At 33.4% G+C, this 15,716-nt stretch overlaps 1 protein-coding gene across 3 annotated transcripts in view; it reads right to left on the bottom strand.

The window, feature by feature from the left end:
* The window catches only part of LOC135214977 (transmembrane channel-like protein 7), a 112,569-nt gene extending 100,250 nt beyond the window's left edge, over window positions 1-12,319 (bottom strand). For 2 of the 3 annotated variants that reach the window (XR_010314536.1, XM_064249483.1), the window contains exons 1-2: window positions 12,178-12,291; window positions 6,305-6,368 (exon numbers count right to left, since the gene is read on the bottom strand). Coding sequence is in view for 1 of the 3 variants with exons in the window: in XM_064249483.1 (XP_064105553.1) it covers window positions 6,305-6,357 (53 nt within the window). In the remaining 2 variants the exon portion in view is untranslated. Of the gene's footprint in view, window positions 1-6,304; window positions 6,369-12,177 lie in introns of all 3 variants that reach the window. The other variant, XM_064249492.1, reaches the window with a different exon arrangement.
* Window positions 12,320-15,716: the final 3,397 nt, after the last annotated feature.

Here is a 15,716-nt window from a genome sequence, read left to right as displayed (position 1 = left end):
TCAATAGTTTTCTTCTACAGAAAACTAAAAGCTTACAGGAACTTGAAGCACACCTTAGCAGTCCAGCACAAGAGGCAATGTATCGTAACTATGACCCACAGACAGTAAACACTTTAATAGTAAGAAACACTCTAATGGCAAGAATGGCTTAAATATATATAATAGATATATTTATATATATATATAATAAGAATATATATATATATAGATATATATATAGATCTATTTTATATATATATAGATAATATAGAGAGATATCTATATCATATATAAAAACCGATAAAAAATCTACAGATTCTAGATAGATCTATAGAGATATTATAATATATAAGATAATATAATATATATCTATAGAAATACTAAATCATAATAATATAGATATATTATAGATATCTATATATGCTATAGTAGATGAATATAGCATAGAATATATGACATTATAATATATTATTATCTATAGATATAGTAGATATAGGATAAGATATATAGAGATATACTATATATATATATATATAGACTATTGAATACTGCAGATATATAGATATATAGATATATATATAGATATATAAATATATTATATAGATATATATATAGAATATTATATCTAGATATAGATATATATAGATATAGAGAGATATATATATATATATATATAGATATCTATATATATATATATAATAGATAGATAGAATATATAGATATATATAGTATATGCTATAGATAGATATATATATAAATAGTATAGATATAAGAATTATAGATATATATGATATATATATATAGATATATCTAGATATATATATATAGATTATATATATATTTAATATAGTTATATATATATATATATATATATAGATATATAGATATAATATATACATGCAATATATATATATATATATATATATATATATATATATATATCTATATATATATATTATATAAAACCTTACTAAAGCATAAAAATCAAATAATAAACCATCTTCCATTCATAAACACAATTACAGTGTGTCACTAACGGTTAATTATCAGCTTTTTTGGGTAAAGCTATAAATGATACCGTGATTACATTTAGGAATTTATTTATAAAGGAAGGATTATGGCCAGTTTAAAAGAATACAGTGAAGCTTATGAAAAATACTGTCCAAAAATAAGATAATATTGTCTATAATTGTAAATTCCAATTTACAGACCAGAAGGATTCGTAAAGGAGAGAGAGAGAGAGAGAATTTATAATCAAAATACATTACATAAATATACAATACGAAAATGATTAAAAGAGAGAGAGAGAGAGAGAGAGAGAGAGATGAGTAGAGAGAGAGAGAGAGACGAGAGATGAGCGAGAGAGAGAGAGAGAGAGAATTTATCTTAAAATACATTATTTAATATATAATATGGTGATCAAGAGAAGATAGGAGAGAGAGAGAGAGAGAGAGAGAGAGAGAGAGACGAGAGAGAGAGAGAGAGAGAGAGAGAGAGAGAATCTATAATCAAAATACATTACTTAAATATATAACACGAAAATGATCAAAAGAGAGGGAGAGAGAGAATTTATAATCAATACACAACCTTTACATACAATACAAAAAGTATGAAAGAGAGAGAGAGAGAGAGAGAGAGAGATATATAATTAAAATACATTATTTGATTATATAATCAAAAAGGATGATCAAGAGAGAGAGAGAGAGAGAGAGAGAGAGAGAGAGAGAGAGAGAGAGAGAGAGAGAGAGAGAGAATTTATAATCAAAATGCATGATTTAAATAAACAATCAAACAGGGAAATACAAGAGAGAGCGAGAGGGAGGATGGAGAGAGAGAGAGAAGAGAGAGAGAGAGAGAGAGAGAGAGAATTTATAATCAAACATACATGATTTACCATAAACAATATAAACAGGAATACCAAGAAAGAGAGAGAGACGAGAGAGAGAGCCGAGAGAGAGGAGAGAGAGATGAGATGAGAGAGCGAGACGAGAGAGAGAGAGACGAAGAATTTAATTAAAAATTTAAAAACTAGGATTTAAATTTAAATTAAACCACTACAAAACAGGCATAATACCAAGACCGAAGAGAGAGAGAAGAGAGCAAGGGCCGGATGAGAGGAGAGAGACGAGAGAGAGAGAATATATAATTAAAATACATTACTTTAAAATATAATAAATCAAAAAGGATGATCAAGAGAGAAGACGTAGAGCAGACGAGAGAGAGTAGAGAGAGATGAGAGAGACGAGTTGAGAGAGAGGCGAGAGAGAGAGAGAGAGAGAGAGAGAGATTTATTAATCAAAATTTACATGACTTTTAATAAAACAATACAAACAGGAATACCAGAGAGAGAGAGACGAGATGAGAGATTTCTCGGCGAGAGAGAGAGAGAGATGAGAGAGAGAGAGAGAGACGATGAGAGAGTAGAAGAAAGAGAGAAGAGAGAGAGAGAGAGAATAAAAAAAATCCAACAGGTTACAAATTTTGAATCATTAGTTATTCAAGACTTTACCATCATTGAGCACGTTACAATACAATCTTATATCAACAATCCCTATTTCTTGAAACTCAAGACACAGTTATATGTGATCTGGTATCAAGCACGTCTGAGGACGTGTGTTCTATAGTGGAAAAAAATAATAATAATGACTTCAACTCATTACCATGTCTTCATTACACATTAGGTGGAACAGCACACACTACACACAAGTGGCTTCAACGAACAGAGCTGACGGACAGTATCAGTTCAATAATAATAATAATAATAATAATAATAATAATAATAATAATAATAATAATAATAATAAAAACCAAAATTCACTCAGCCTGTAGCAATAATGCCTTGGAAGTATAAAGGTGTCTTATACTTTTAATCTATATATGTATATATACACACATATATACATAGTATATACTATATACTACTACATACATACATACATTCATACATACATATATAATATATAATATATATATATATATTATATATAATATTATTATATATTATATATATAATACCATACTTACGTATATATATAATATACATATACGTAGATTATAGATATATATACGATATATATATACATATACGATATAGTGAAATATATATATATATATATATTATATATTATATATATATACATATATATATATATATAACATATACATATACATATATATATATATATATATATATACTATATATGATATATATATATATATAGTATGTTTATGTAACTTATACTGAAGCATAAGGGAACTTCAAATGTGAATAAACCTTGCTTATTAGCAAAGTTACAGACATGCTAAAATAAACAAAACCCCTGCTCTCGCAAAGGCTTAAGGGCATGAAATACCACGAGCAAAACAAATAAATAAATAAATAAATAAATGTATGTAAATATATAAGACAATCTCGTCTACTAAAATCATATGGGAGTAGTAGTAGTAGTACGTCTCTCACTAGCTAGAACGAGAAGGCGGCTAACAGTAAGCGGTATAGTTATCTCAAAACAGGCAGAGGAAAAGAAAAATACAATACTGACTGAATATGCAAAACACTAAATGGAATGAGAATAAAACAGGAACTGGGAATCGAAACTGGAAGGAAAACTGTTGGTCATTATTTACATTCAAGCATCAAACCCTACTGCAGCCCAGCTGGTGTCAACATTCAATAAAAGGTTGCCGACATCCTACTTTTTTTGTACTTTTCTCTCCAGATGTTGGTCCCTCTCATAAAGGGGCTACGATACTGCATGTTCTCAAATATTCAAAAGTGCCTATAGTTTTTAAGTCTTGGAGTCTATCTACAGGCAAAAGCTATTCATTCAGCTTGACGCCAATTACAAATCGATTAATGCTACACTAACCAGGTCATTGTCATGAAACTGCCAACTGCATCGCTTTGTAGGTATTTCATCTATTATATACAAATACTGCAACCAGTCTCTTCGGGTACTGTTATTGGGTGGGGCAACATTACTTACAGCGATCTCAGCGAGACTGTAACTCGATTAGTCCTATCAAGCGACTGTACTTAACAAAGCTACTTTGCTGTAACTTACAAAATCTATACGTACTTGCATTTCAATGAGAAAACTTAATATGCCATGCGAGAAGATTTCACAGTGAAATAACTATAAAAAATTAAACTTTAACATATGACCATTTTCTGAAATTAAATAGAAAAAAGCCCTAAATTAGATTAATTTCAAATAACCTAGTAGAACTATATGCCCTAAGAAAGAAAGACACCTACATGATTGTCGCATCAAAGTTATTTCTATTAACCTAACTGATACAAGCAGCTATAGTGTTGTACAGTGATAAAGGTGTATGTGTGTCATATGTATACAAAGTTAAACGCTGGGCCACATTTTATAGCATTTTAAACATACTTCGGATTACATACAATTACTGAAGCAACGAAGAAAATGCAATCCATCTTACACTTGGATTTGCCTCTCACTGAATCTCAGCTCCTGCGCCTTTTCAAATGACAGGGAATTAATTGGGCTTAGTAAAAACCTGAATATTCTTTTAGATCTACAATAATCAGGGAAATGTGGCTCTGTAATAAAGAACCTTCCATAATGCAGTGTCTAGAACGCAGTATAATTAACAACATTTCAGAACATAAAAACTTCAGTCCTAATTGGGTTCCTACAGCCATTCATTCAACTTCTATATGCTTATACTTGGTTTCCATTATAAAGTAACATGGTTCATCTCCCAAAGAATTAGGGCTCGCCTTTCTCACTTGAAAACTCAAAATATTTATCTTGAAAATGTACTACACAATCTTCTAAAATCAACGAAACGGAAAGTATATATAGTTTTAACCAACATTCTGTAGTGATGGGCACAAAAATATATCCATGAAATCAGCCAGTCAAAAACTCATATTAACAAGCAGCACACGATTATCAAAACCACAGACAAACCAGTGAATTGCACACAAGGAAGCTACAGATCAAGCATATAATTTTGTGGCAGTCAGCCGAGGCATTACGGTTCAAGTAGTAACACATTTTGAAAACGATAAGCAGCTGGGAAACAAAAGCATGAGGGAATAGCAAAGCCCACTGTGTGCAACTTAAACAGGAATGTCGACTGAATAAAACGGATGTCACAAGACATTCTAAAGGTGTGAATCATTACAACACAGAACTAGGCAACAATCCAAAACTCAGGGTAACAACAAACCAACTTAAGTCAGTGAACGGTGAATGAAAATGTGAATTGCATTTACCAGGGTATCTACTAATCATGGCAGTGTCACATGAGTTTTTTCTTCATAACTTTTTTTTTTATCAACTTTGCAGGAGTAGCCAATGTTGCTTTTTACCCTATACAGATATGCATATGTCACAAAAGCATATATGTGTAGGACTTTAACTGTGATACAATATACTGTCTTATTGTTTCAAAAATCGAAGTCACTGAAAAATCCCTGAAGTCTTTTTTTGTGACACTGCTGTAAAGCAATGGTGTATGATATGCCCATCAAGACTGCCTACAATGATCAAACAATATGATAAACCCAAGAAATAAACCATAATCATACAAATAACGTTCTTTACGGGTGTTATCACTCTAAAAATACTACAGTTAAACAGTGTTACGTATTAGAAATTAAGAAAATGCTAATGTAAAATATTCAACAAAAATCTACTGTAACATTACTCTTTGCATAATGCCTACTGAATTATCAACCTTTACTAACATCCTGGTCAATGTACAAAAAAGCGTTATAGGCTTTAAATAATGGCAATAAGAAAGATATAGGGTCATGAATAAATAAGGCTCTGCTTGCAAATATTCCTAAGAAGCATAAACAAAGTAAGAATACAGAAACATTATCAAAACAAAACCAGCAGTTGAGCAAAACCCAAAGAAATCTGGACTACTTAATCAATGCTAAAACATCAAAATACTGAAATGAAAATACTGAGGGCTTTCACACAACCACATACTGCACTTGTATATTTACAGAGCTGAGGCACTTTGCTACAGGTACAGGACAGCTTCATCATAATGACCTAAATTGAACTACTTGACAAAGGTATTTATAAAATGGTGCTTTACATATAGATACTGCCTGAGGGAATCTCCAAACATTTTCTTACATCTCTCTCAAATCAGGGTCATTTACATCGACCAAACCTGAGTAATATTTACAGATCTGCTTCTGGCCGAGCGAGGTAGCTCTAAAGATGTATAATATGTATGTATAAAAAGTGCTGACTGGGCTGCAATACTACTACCCGCTAAACGACCTAACAAGCTGGCAGGCCGCAGTCACATACTCAAAATGCAAAATTACCTGTGGGCTTTCATCTCCCTCAGGAGAGGACGTAATTCTGACATGCTTCCCATATTTTCCTCCGCTGTGGGGATCAAGGGAACCGATTCATATACATAAAAAAATTCAAAGATCATTTGAGTATTGAAAGGCTACCATTTAATTCTTGGAAAAACTCACAATCTACTGTACACAGACACAATCAATGTAAAGACTTTTTTCCCATACAGCACTTTATTCATAATATATGTGAATATCTAATTGAAAATCAGTAATCTATTTTTTATCAATCTAAAGTCAGAACTAACACTACCACATTTAAAATAGGCTTTACATTGGCCATGGACATAACATCAATAAGAAAAATGAGATAGCAACACAATCCATACAGAGTAAGAGCACTGACATTGTCAAAAAACATAGCAAAGTTTAATCAAATATTTTACTACATCTGCAAATACCTACACCACTGATTATGCAATTTTCAGCTTTACCTTTTTAAAAATAAGACATGCAAAATTCCGTAGATCTGTCCACTTAATACTGCAAACAGATGACATTTACAATTTATTCTAATGCAGCATCTCAACCATCAAAAGGCTAGTTCAGTGTCTAATAGATAGGCAGCTTATTTTATGGTACAATATGGACACAAGAGTCTCCAAGATAAGCTGATCAACTGGCACCACACAAAAAAAAAATCATTTTCATCTTAACCTACATGAGGTTCTCTCATTTCTGTTAAACCCTTCATTCTTTCAAAGGTAACAAAATAACAAGATACAGTGTTCAAAATGGCACATAATATGTACCAGTATTTTACTCTCTCTTACGCAAAATACTTACTTGATAAGTACTACTACAACTTACTACAAAACATGTGCATTCACATACAGATCATTATAAATGCAGGCTTTTATATTACTTTACAACCCTTTACTGTTGCTACTAAATAAAATATAATCATAATTTCCATGATCCCATCAAACATAAACTATTAGCTAGCTAATCTTCCATTAACCCTGTAATATTTACTGTGTATGTGTGTGTGTATGTATATACATATGTATGTCAGCCAATTAAACCTTGAGTGCCACCAAGGTACTACCCTTACAGCTGCCCTAAAAAATGCCAGTGGCTTCAGATTCCAATAACTGCAAAGAAATGCCTAATAAAGGGCTGTGAAATCCATAGTGAAGAAAATTCTCCCTGAATGGCAGATGAGTATATATCCTGAAGTAATGACGATCACCTACTAAGTAAGGTTAATCTTTGCTGTGGACTGTTACTGCTTTGGTATAAGGTGGTATCACCTGTTTGCCCCGTGAAGTGCCAATGGTATGTAGTTCAGTTATAATGTATCCCAAGGCAGAGGATCACCTTCTGAAGGGTTGCAGACCCCTTTGTGGGGAGGATATACCATGAAAATGACAAATAAGCCTCCACATCATGCCAATGGTAATCACATTCTGACTTCTGAGGAACACAATGAAAATAATACGGATGTTGTGCACAAGAGAAGAAATGTATGAAAACAAACTTGTTTAAGGAATGGAAGCTGGATGTTTTCACACTGGGTGACACAAAGGTAAAAGGGCAATGCATTCAGGAATTTACAGCAGTGATTGTGTCTGAAGCAACTCGAAGGTGTAGATCTACGGAAGGTGAAGCACCTTTGGTATGTGGGAGACTCTGGGAATGGGTAAAAAGAGTTCAAATGTGTTAATTTGACAACTGTATGGGTAATGCTGAGTATTGTGGGGAAAAAAGTTGAGATACTGAGTGTGTATGGACCAGGACAGAAAAAGAACCAGAGCGTAAATCTGCTACCGGGAGAGTTTGAATTTGGAATTCAAGGGATTTGGTAAACACGAAAGGATTGCTATGCTAGGAAATTTCAATGCAAAGGCAGATGATAGAGAAGATGGCATTGTTGACAGACATGGGATAAATGAAAATGGAGTGTCTGTGGAAATGTGCTCGGAAAAGGGATTGCTGCTGGAAATACAGTGTATGGTTACCAAGGAAAAATATTATAAGTACTAAATTATACTTTAAAAGGAGAAAACAGTACAGGAATGAGTCCATTAGATTATTTATCATTTCATAGTATACATGAATATTCCAAAGCAAGCTGATGGATTTAGTGTGGTTGGTTGTATATGTTATTTATTTGATTGATTTATGGGAGAACATGTCAAAAGAGTGAGTTTAATAGAAAATAAAAGAAGTAAGGCAAAAATGGGCAAAAAAAAAAACTAGAATTAAAGACAGACATTAACAGAGTACATGTGTATATGTAAAATTCCAGGTTGGGGTAATAGCATCATTAAAAAGTCTTTGCAGTGAATGAAAAAATTATTTGTAGTGCAATAGCAAGACAGAGGTTAAACATTCTTTTCTTCAGTAGAGACGTAAAAGAGCCACTGATGCACGCAGTGAGATATGTAGTCAGGAATTCAGATTCTAATTATTGTTCCTGTAGTACTGTACATGTTATATGCATCAAAGTCATTTATTGTAGGCAGTATTTTGTACTAAATGCCCTAAAAGACTTGATATCAACAATAGCTACACAAATGCCCCAAAAGACTAAACTTCATATTATCAATAGCCTTTAATAAAAAAAAAATGCATAACTTCCATAATATCAGCCCAAAGACACTTTTTTTATTTGGTTGCATGGTAATACATTTCCTTTTTTTATTAATATTTTTTCATTCCATTAAATGACAGCTTATTCATAATAATCATACTGCCCCTTTTCTTCAAATAAATAAAAACACTGCAATTCTCTCAAATATGCAAGACAAGCACCAAATCTTAATGCTATATAATTTTTTTAGTAGGCAAAGAATCACATCAAATAATCTTAGGTGTTATCTGCCAAGAGCCTATAGCCTCGAGTAAACAATTCCAAGAAAGGGTTCATCATAAGGGTGGACAGATCCATGAAAGTGGTGAAAACATCTGTATAAGGAGTAAATCAGCACTTCAGTGGTAGCAAACTGGTCACGGGGCAGACAAAACTAAAACCATTTCAAATACCTGCATATGCAACAAAACCCTAACTGAAGAATTATCAAAAGATTTTATTTGCATTATGTTACAAATTATCTTAGTAAAAGTTAACAAATGTTTCTATCCGTTTTGTCAAGCACCATATAACTCTACTGACACTAAGCTATCAATTCTTACCTTACACAATCTAGAGCATCATTTCCTACCAGTGAATATTCATCTCAACACTAAGATGGTTAACAGTTCCAAATTAGTTTAATTTGTATAGTATTTTCATATGTTTTGACTGACTCTGGTATTGATTTTGGGAGAAAAGTCCACAGAATCTAGATAAAGGTGAGAACAACAACTGAAGAAACTCAATTTTCACAAAAAATCAGTAAGGGGAAACATCACAGTGGATTCATCGTCATTGTGTGGATCAGCCTTATTCACTCTATATTTAATTGGTGAAACAAGAAACAATTACATCTTTAATTATACCATTCAAAAGATTGAAGTTTTGTCAACATAATGTGTTATATGAAAGCACCATACGAACTAAAATAGGCATGTGAGGTCTTCATAAAATATGTTTTCAAGGCGGTTTTTAAATCCAAAAATCCAATATGGTGTCCACCGACTGAGGTGCCATTCATAACCGCCAAGGATCCAATATCTTTCCCAGCCTTCCCAGCACTCATTTGAACAATGTTAGCGTATATATGTAACGTTTATTGATTTTACTCAAGATTGCAGTTGTAATCAGCACAATAAAACAACATTTTGTTGCCTATATTACTGAAAGTATTTAATGCGACTACATGGTTTATGAGGTGCAAAGCTTTATTCCCTTGTTTAGTTTACTCATTATTTAGTTTAACTTTACTTTGTTACTTCAAAATGTTTATTTAATTCATGTCTATTATCCCTTTTTTGCAACCAAATTAACCCAGAAAAATTACAGATATTTCTAAAGTAGATACGAGCAGACGACGGCAAAATGTCATTGTTGCCAATTTAGTGGAGCTTCACACATACGCCGATGCATTTACAAACTGTTTCCATGAATTCTAGTTGTCATAGTAAGGCAATAATGATAAAATTGCTCTAATATGTATATATACTACAAATAGATACACTAATTTCACTTATTTCCCCAGTTTTGTGTAAGTCTTATACCCAGTTTGGAGGGTAAACACATACCTATTGGCAACACTGATAAACAATAGAAGAGCACGAACAACGCCGTAGGTACTGTTCATAGCAAAACTGTTGATATTTGAGTCAGGAATCTATTTTTTCAACAACGAATATTTTCAAATTAATAATCATGAATATGTAAAAAATTTATGCAATTCATGACCTTATACTGCCAATTAACTATTTATTTAAATAATTATCTAGTGCACGCTTCTTCTTCTTCTTCTACCAAAAAATCGTAGTTTCCTTGGATCTGCCCAGTTGGTGTCATTGTTGACGATTGTTGTGAAGAAAGTGCCCCAGCGTTTATGGGTACAAGTGGTGTGCGGATTTAGCACATGGAATGGAAAGTTTATTGAACCAAGCGACTCCGCAAACATCGAGATGGCGTCAATCTTCTAAATTGTTGGTGTTATAAGTAAAAATTTTGAAAGCGTCATGTAGGTATGTTTGCACTGCGCATGGCTAGACTTTCATTAACCTCTGTTTAATCTTAAAATATGACCTTAATTTCGAACTTTGGAGAAAATACTTACTTCGAAAGGATAGTAGAGGTCTCGAGCTGTTGCTCTCACCACCGATGACTCGTGACTGGTGCCCATCTCCAGTGTCAGGACGTGTTAAAATACTTTTTCGAAGGGTGGATCCACAAGCGGTGAAAACTGGATCAGCTAGTCCAGTCGGTTTTTTACCCCTATTGAAACTGATCAAAGCATGTGAAATTCCAAATATATATATATATACAATTCAGCACTTTTGAACGGGAGAAAAATAAAAGGATAAACCAATGAACTGTATATTTAATAACCAGCCATAATGAATGGGATATATTCTAACCCAACCTAACCTACCCTGGGGTATTGTTCTACCTGGTCAAGCAGTTAATTCTTTGATGGCCCAACAAATACCAGAAATGTTCAACTTTAGACTATACAGAAAATGGAAAATAGTATTTCAGTGTAAATATGGTAACATACATAAGCAGCGAACGTCATCATTTCTGCCACATACAAACTTTTCTGACACAATGCATTTGTGAATACCTAGGTTTAATGGTCAAATGTATTTTGAGTGCGTGAGAAATATAATTAGTAATTATGTTCAACTGTTATATCCACCCTGCCTGCCTCCTTGACCTATTCTAAGCTGTCCTTTGCCAAAGGGAGGCAAAGACCCTTTGACCCCAAAATATTCACTGACTCTGCTTCTTAAAGAAGGCAAAAAGTGTTTTGGCCTTACCCATAAAATAATTTTGCTTAGCCCACAAAGCAAAGGCTTATGTTTTTACCTAATCAATACTTTGGTAGATCTATATAACTCTTAACTCTCAGCCTGCTTAGTTTTAAGATATAAAAACTAAGCGTCTCTAACGGTACGTCTTGAAGGCTACCTAGGTATGCCTGTAGCTATGGTCATATAAAGATGACGAAATTCACAATATTTACGAACTGCTTTTCACAAGCAAACCATGAAACGCTTCCATTCGAAAATAAACATTTAATCTGTATTGCGCTTTGTTACGTACTTTAAAACCACTCGTCTGTTTCATTCCTTAGTCTGTCAAAACAGTCTAGATAAACACTTGAGCACTGCAACATTACAATTTCCTTTACTGAACAAATGCATAATCTTACAGTTACAGAAATACTCTCGATACAAGCAAAGGTTGTAATTGATCTTAAAGGTCTTACCTGTAATTTAAGTCCGATATATCCTTATCATTTCCAGCATTTTGGAGGTCCGACGGGAGGTTTTTGATACACTATTCAACCATTTCCTTCCTGTCAAAATTGTGTCGTCTGTCAACAATAAGGTGTATGACTCACGTCAACAATAAAGATCAAATGCGCCTGTCCCGATATTCTGCTGTTTTAGCTGGCCCGCCCTAATTCTCTCTATCCCTTCCTGACAAATAACTTTCTGATATAAATGTAATAAAACAAATGATACTTCCTAATAAAAAGAGAGCGCGGCATGGTGTCTTCATATTTGACGCAGAATTACACAAATAGAATTCCATTCACTGATTAATGTCAACATTATCAGCTGAATACCGAAGCAAAAGCAACACGAATAGCAAACAACGACAGTCCATTTAAGCTGAATAGTCTAATAAAAAAAATATTATGTAAAGAAAATCGAAGAATGTTGATTGGTTTACTAGTCCAGTACCATAAAGGAAAAATAATCCTATATCCTTCAAGATAATACAGTGAAGACCCTTCATATATATATATATATATATATATATATATATATATATATATATATATATATATATATATCTATGTTTAAGAAAAATATTACCGCTGTGGCATGAGCTCAATCAGCAAATTGTTGATACAGTACTAAGTAATTCAGTAAATTTAAAATCATCGCCGAATATACAAACACTACACACAAACACACTCGTACAAAACCATCAGATAGTGATGCTCGTATGTTTAATCACGAACATGAATCTGTTTTTCCCAACCATTTATAATAACAATTGCGCATGTGCCCAATACCTTTTTCAATAGCGATTATATTACGTCCTGCTACGCAGAATTTTAAAAATGCTTTTGCAAAAAAGAGCCCCTTAACAATTCGATTAAAATAAGATTGGTATTTTAATTGTGGTATATCATATACTTTGGAGTAAATTTGTTATAATAAATGGCTGGGCACCTCCCCGGCAGGTGGTATTTGGGAGGGAAAATGAAAACAGACATTGCGTTAGGTTACAAAAGAATGTAGAAAACGCCAATCTTTTAATATGACAAGTAAACAAATATATCTCTTACAGGTATGAAATTAGAAGAAAAAAAAACCTTCATATACATCAGCAATGATTCTGTATTATTGTTAGCTACTTGCTGGTATAAGTTCATGTTCTTGTGTGACAAGGCGTCACAGCTGTGAGCCATTATCGCAAGATCTTCAAGGTGGCATAATAACAAACGCCATACCATATTTAGAATATTATCAACAACATAGCAAAACACTAGTCTTTTTGTTATCTTTATCAAAGCAGAATAAGAGATTTATAACTTTAAAAAATTATGCATGATCAAGATATAAGAAAGGGACACCGTTACCATGCATCAGTTACTATGCAAACCTTATATTTGTTAGGTTGTTTTGTTTGTTTGTATGGTGTTTTTACGTTGCATGGAATCAGTGGTTATTCAACAACGGGACCAACAGCTTTACGTAACTTCCGAACCAAGTCGAGAGTAACCTTCTATCACCAGAAATACACATCTCTCACACCTTAATAGAATGCCCGAGAATCGAACTCGCGGCCACCGATGTAGCAGGCGAAGACCAAACCAGTCACGCTACTGAGGTGCTTATATATATATTATATATATATATATTATATATATATCATATAAATATATATACAATAATTATATATATATATCATATATCTATATTATATAATTTTTTTTTTAGAAAAATTGTGGGAAATTTTGTGATATACAAATGGCCATTGATTTAATACAACAGATGTTTACAGATCAAGTCTTTGTTACTTGGTTGGGTACTACACACCTTTGTGTTGTAGTCCACGTTTATTATAGTAATCAGATTGTGAGATTACATATAAAACAAAAACTTTTAAAAGAAAATAGATTCTGTGTAGCATGTTAAGCAAAGGTATTAACATCTCAGAATTTTTCAAGGCATTGAAAATATATCAAATAGCTTGTTTGTTTGCTTGTATGGTGTTTTTACGTTGCATGGAACCAGTGGTTATTCAGCAATGAGACCAACGGCATTATGTGACTTCCGAACCATGTCAAGAGTGAACTTCTATCACCAGAGATACACTTCTCTAACTCTTCAATGATATGACCGAGAATCGAACTCGCGACCACCGAGGTGGCTGGCCAAGACCATACCGATCACACCAATGAGGCGCTATATATCAAGTAGCTGGTGCAATTCATATTTTGAAATTTTTCAGTTCTTTGCAAAAGGAATATTCTGAAGTACCTTGATAAATATGAACATATTAATAACTATGAGATCTATGCTTCCATAAATTGTGTAATTACAGTATTTTGACAATTTTTGTCAACTACCAGTAATGGGTGAAGCCGTGAAGGTCCATTACAAACGGTCTCAACTATTTCATGCAAGGCACCCTAGGCGCCAGAATGGTGAATTTCAGGTCTTATTGCATAACTGCAACAATTTCAGTCTCTTGGCCCACTGGGGACTTTTGCCTACTGAGGACATTAACATCAATATAAATCTGTGTTTTTTTCTAATAGCAAAATGAGACAGCCTGGTTGTGACAATTCCCTGCATAACATGTTTAATGTCTGTGCCAAGTACCAATTGCAAACATATATGGCTGCTAAAGGTGCGTTCACACGGTCGAACAATGTCCGACGGACAAACATTGTTACCATATCATAGGCGAAGCAGAATGACGTTATAAGCGTTGAAACGATGGAAGTAGATCTGGCAACAAACTGTGGTACCAGATGAGGTTGTATTCCACTGTTTTTACTCTGCTCACTAGGCAAAGACCGGCAGACAATTGTTAATTGGTAATAATGTTTGTCAGTCGGACATTGTTCGACCGTGTGAACGCACCTTAAGAATAACAGCACTTGGGATTCTCTTGTTTCTTTGGGTCCACAGGAAACCCAAGGTCATGCCAATATTCTAGATCCCTGCAGAAATGTCACAATTACCTGGGTTGCTAGATTTACCTAATCTAAGTTCCAACTAAGGAATAGCAGAAGTACTTCCTACATACCTGTACCTGCATAAGAATCAGATAGATTCTTCATGTAACTAATCTTCTCATATCATTGTGCTGTTGGAAGGCCTATACTGATGACCTTCCTGTGTTCAGGGGTATAACTCACGGGGGGTGGCTTGTCTCCCCTAAAGTTTGAGTTATGGGGGACACATAACTCTGTCCCCTAAAATAATAAATATTATGGTTAAATATCAGATGCTTAATGTTAAACCACCCACATTATTTAGTTTACTGCCCTTCTAGGCCTTACAGTGCCCCTTAAAAAAAAAAAAAAAAAAAAAAAAAAAATTCTGGGGCTTACCCCCTTCCATAAGTAGAGTTACAGTGCGCTGCAGATAATTGATTTTTATCCGGCAACACTTACAGTCTCACCCTGCCAAAAAAGTTAATTACACCTACAACAGATTGCACAGATTCTCTCTCCAAGCATATATGCCTTGTTGACAGCTGTTTTTACTTCTCTCC

Source organism: Macrobrachium nipponense, chromosome 19, assembly GCF_015104395.2.
Source record: "Macrobrachium nipponense isolate FS-2020 chromosome 19, ASM1510439v2, whole genome shotgun sequence".
Taxonomy (NCBI): Eukaryota; Metazoa; Arthropoda; class Malacostraca; order Decapoda; family Palaemonidae; genus Macrobrachium; species Macrobrachium nipponense.
The sequence above is the reverse complement of the archived record's forward strand: the minus strand, read 5'-3'. Positions and strand labels throughout refer to the sequence as shown.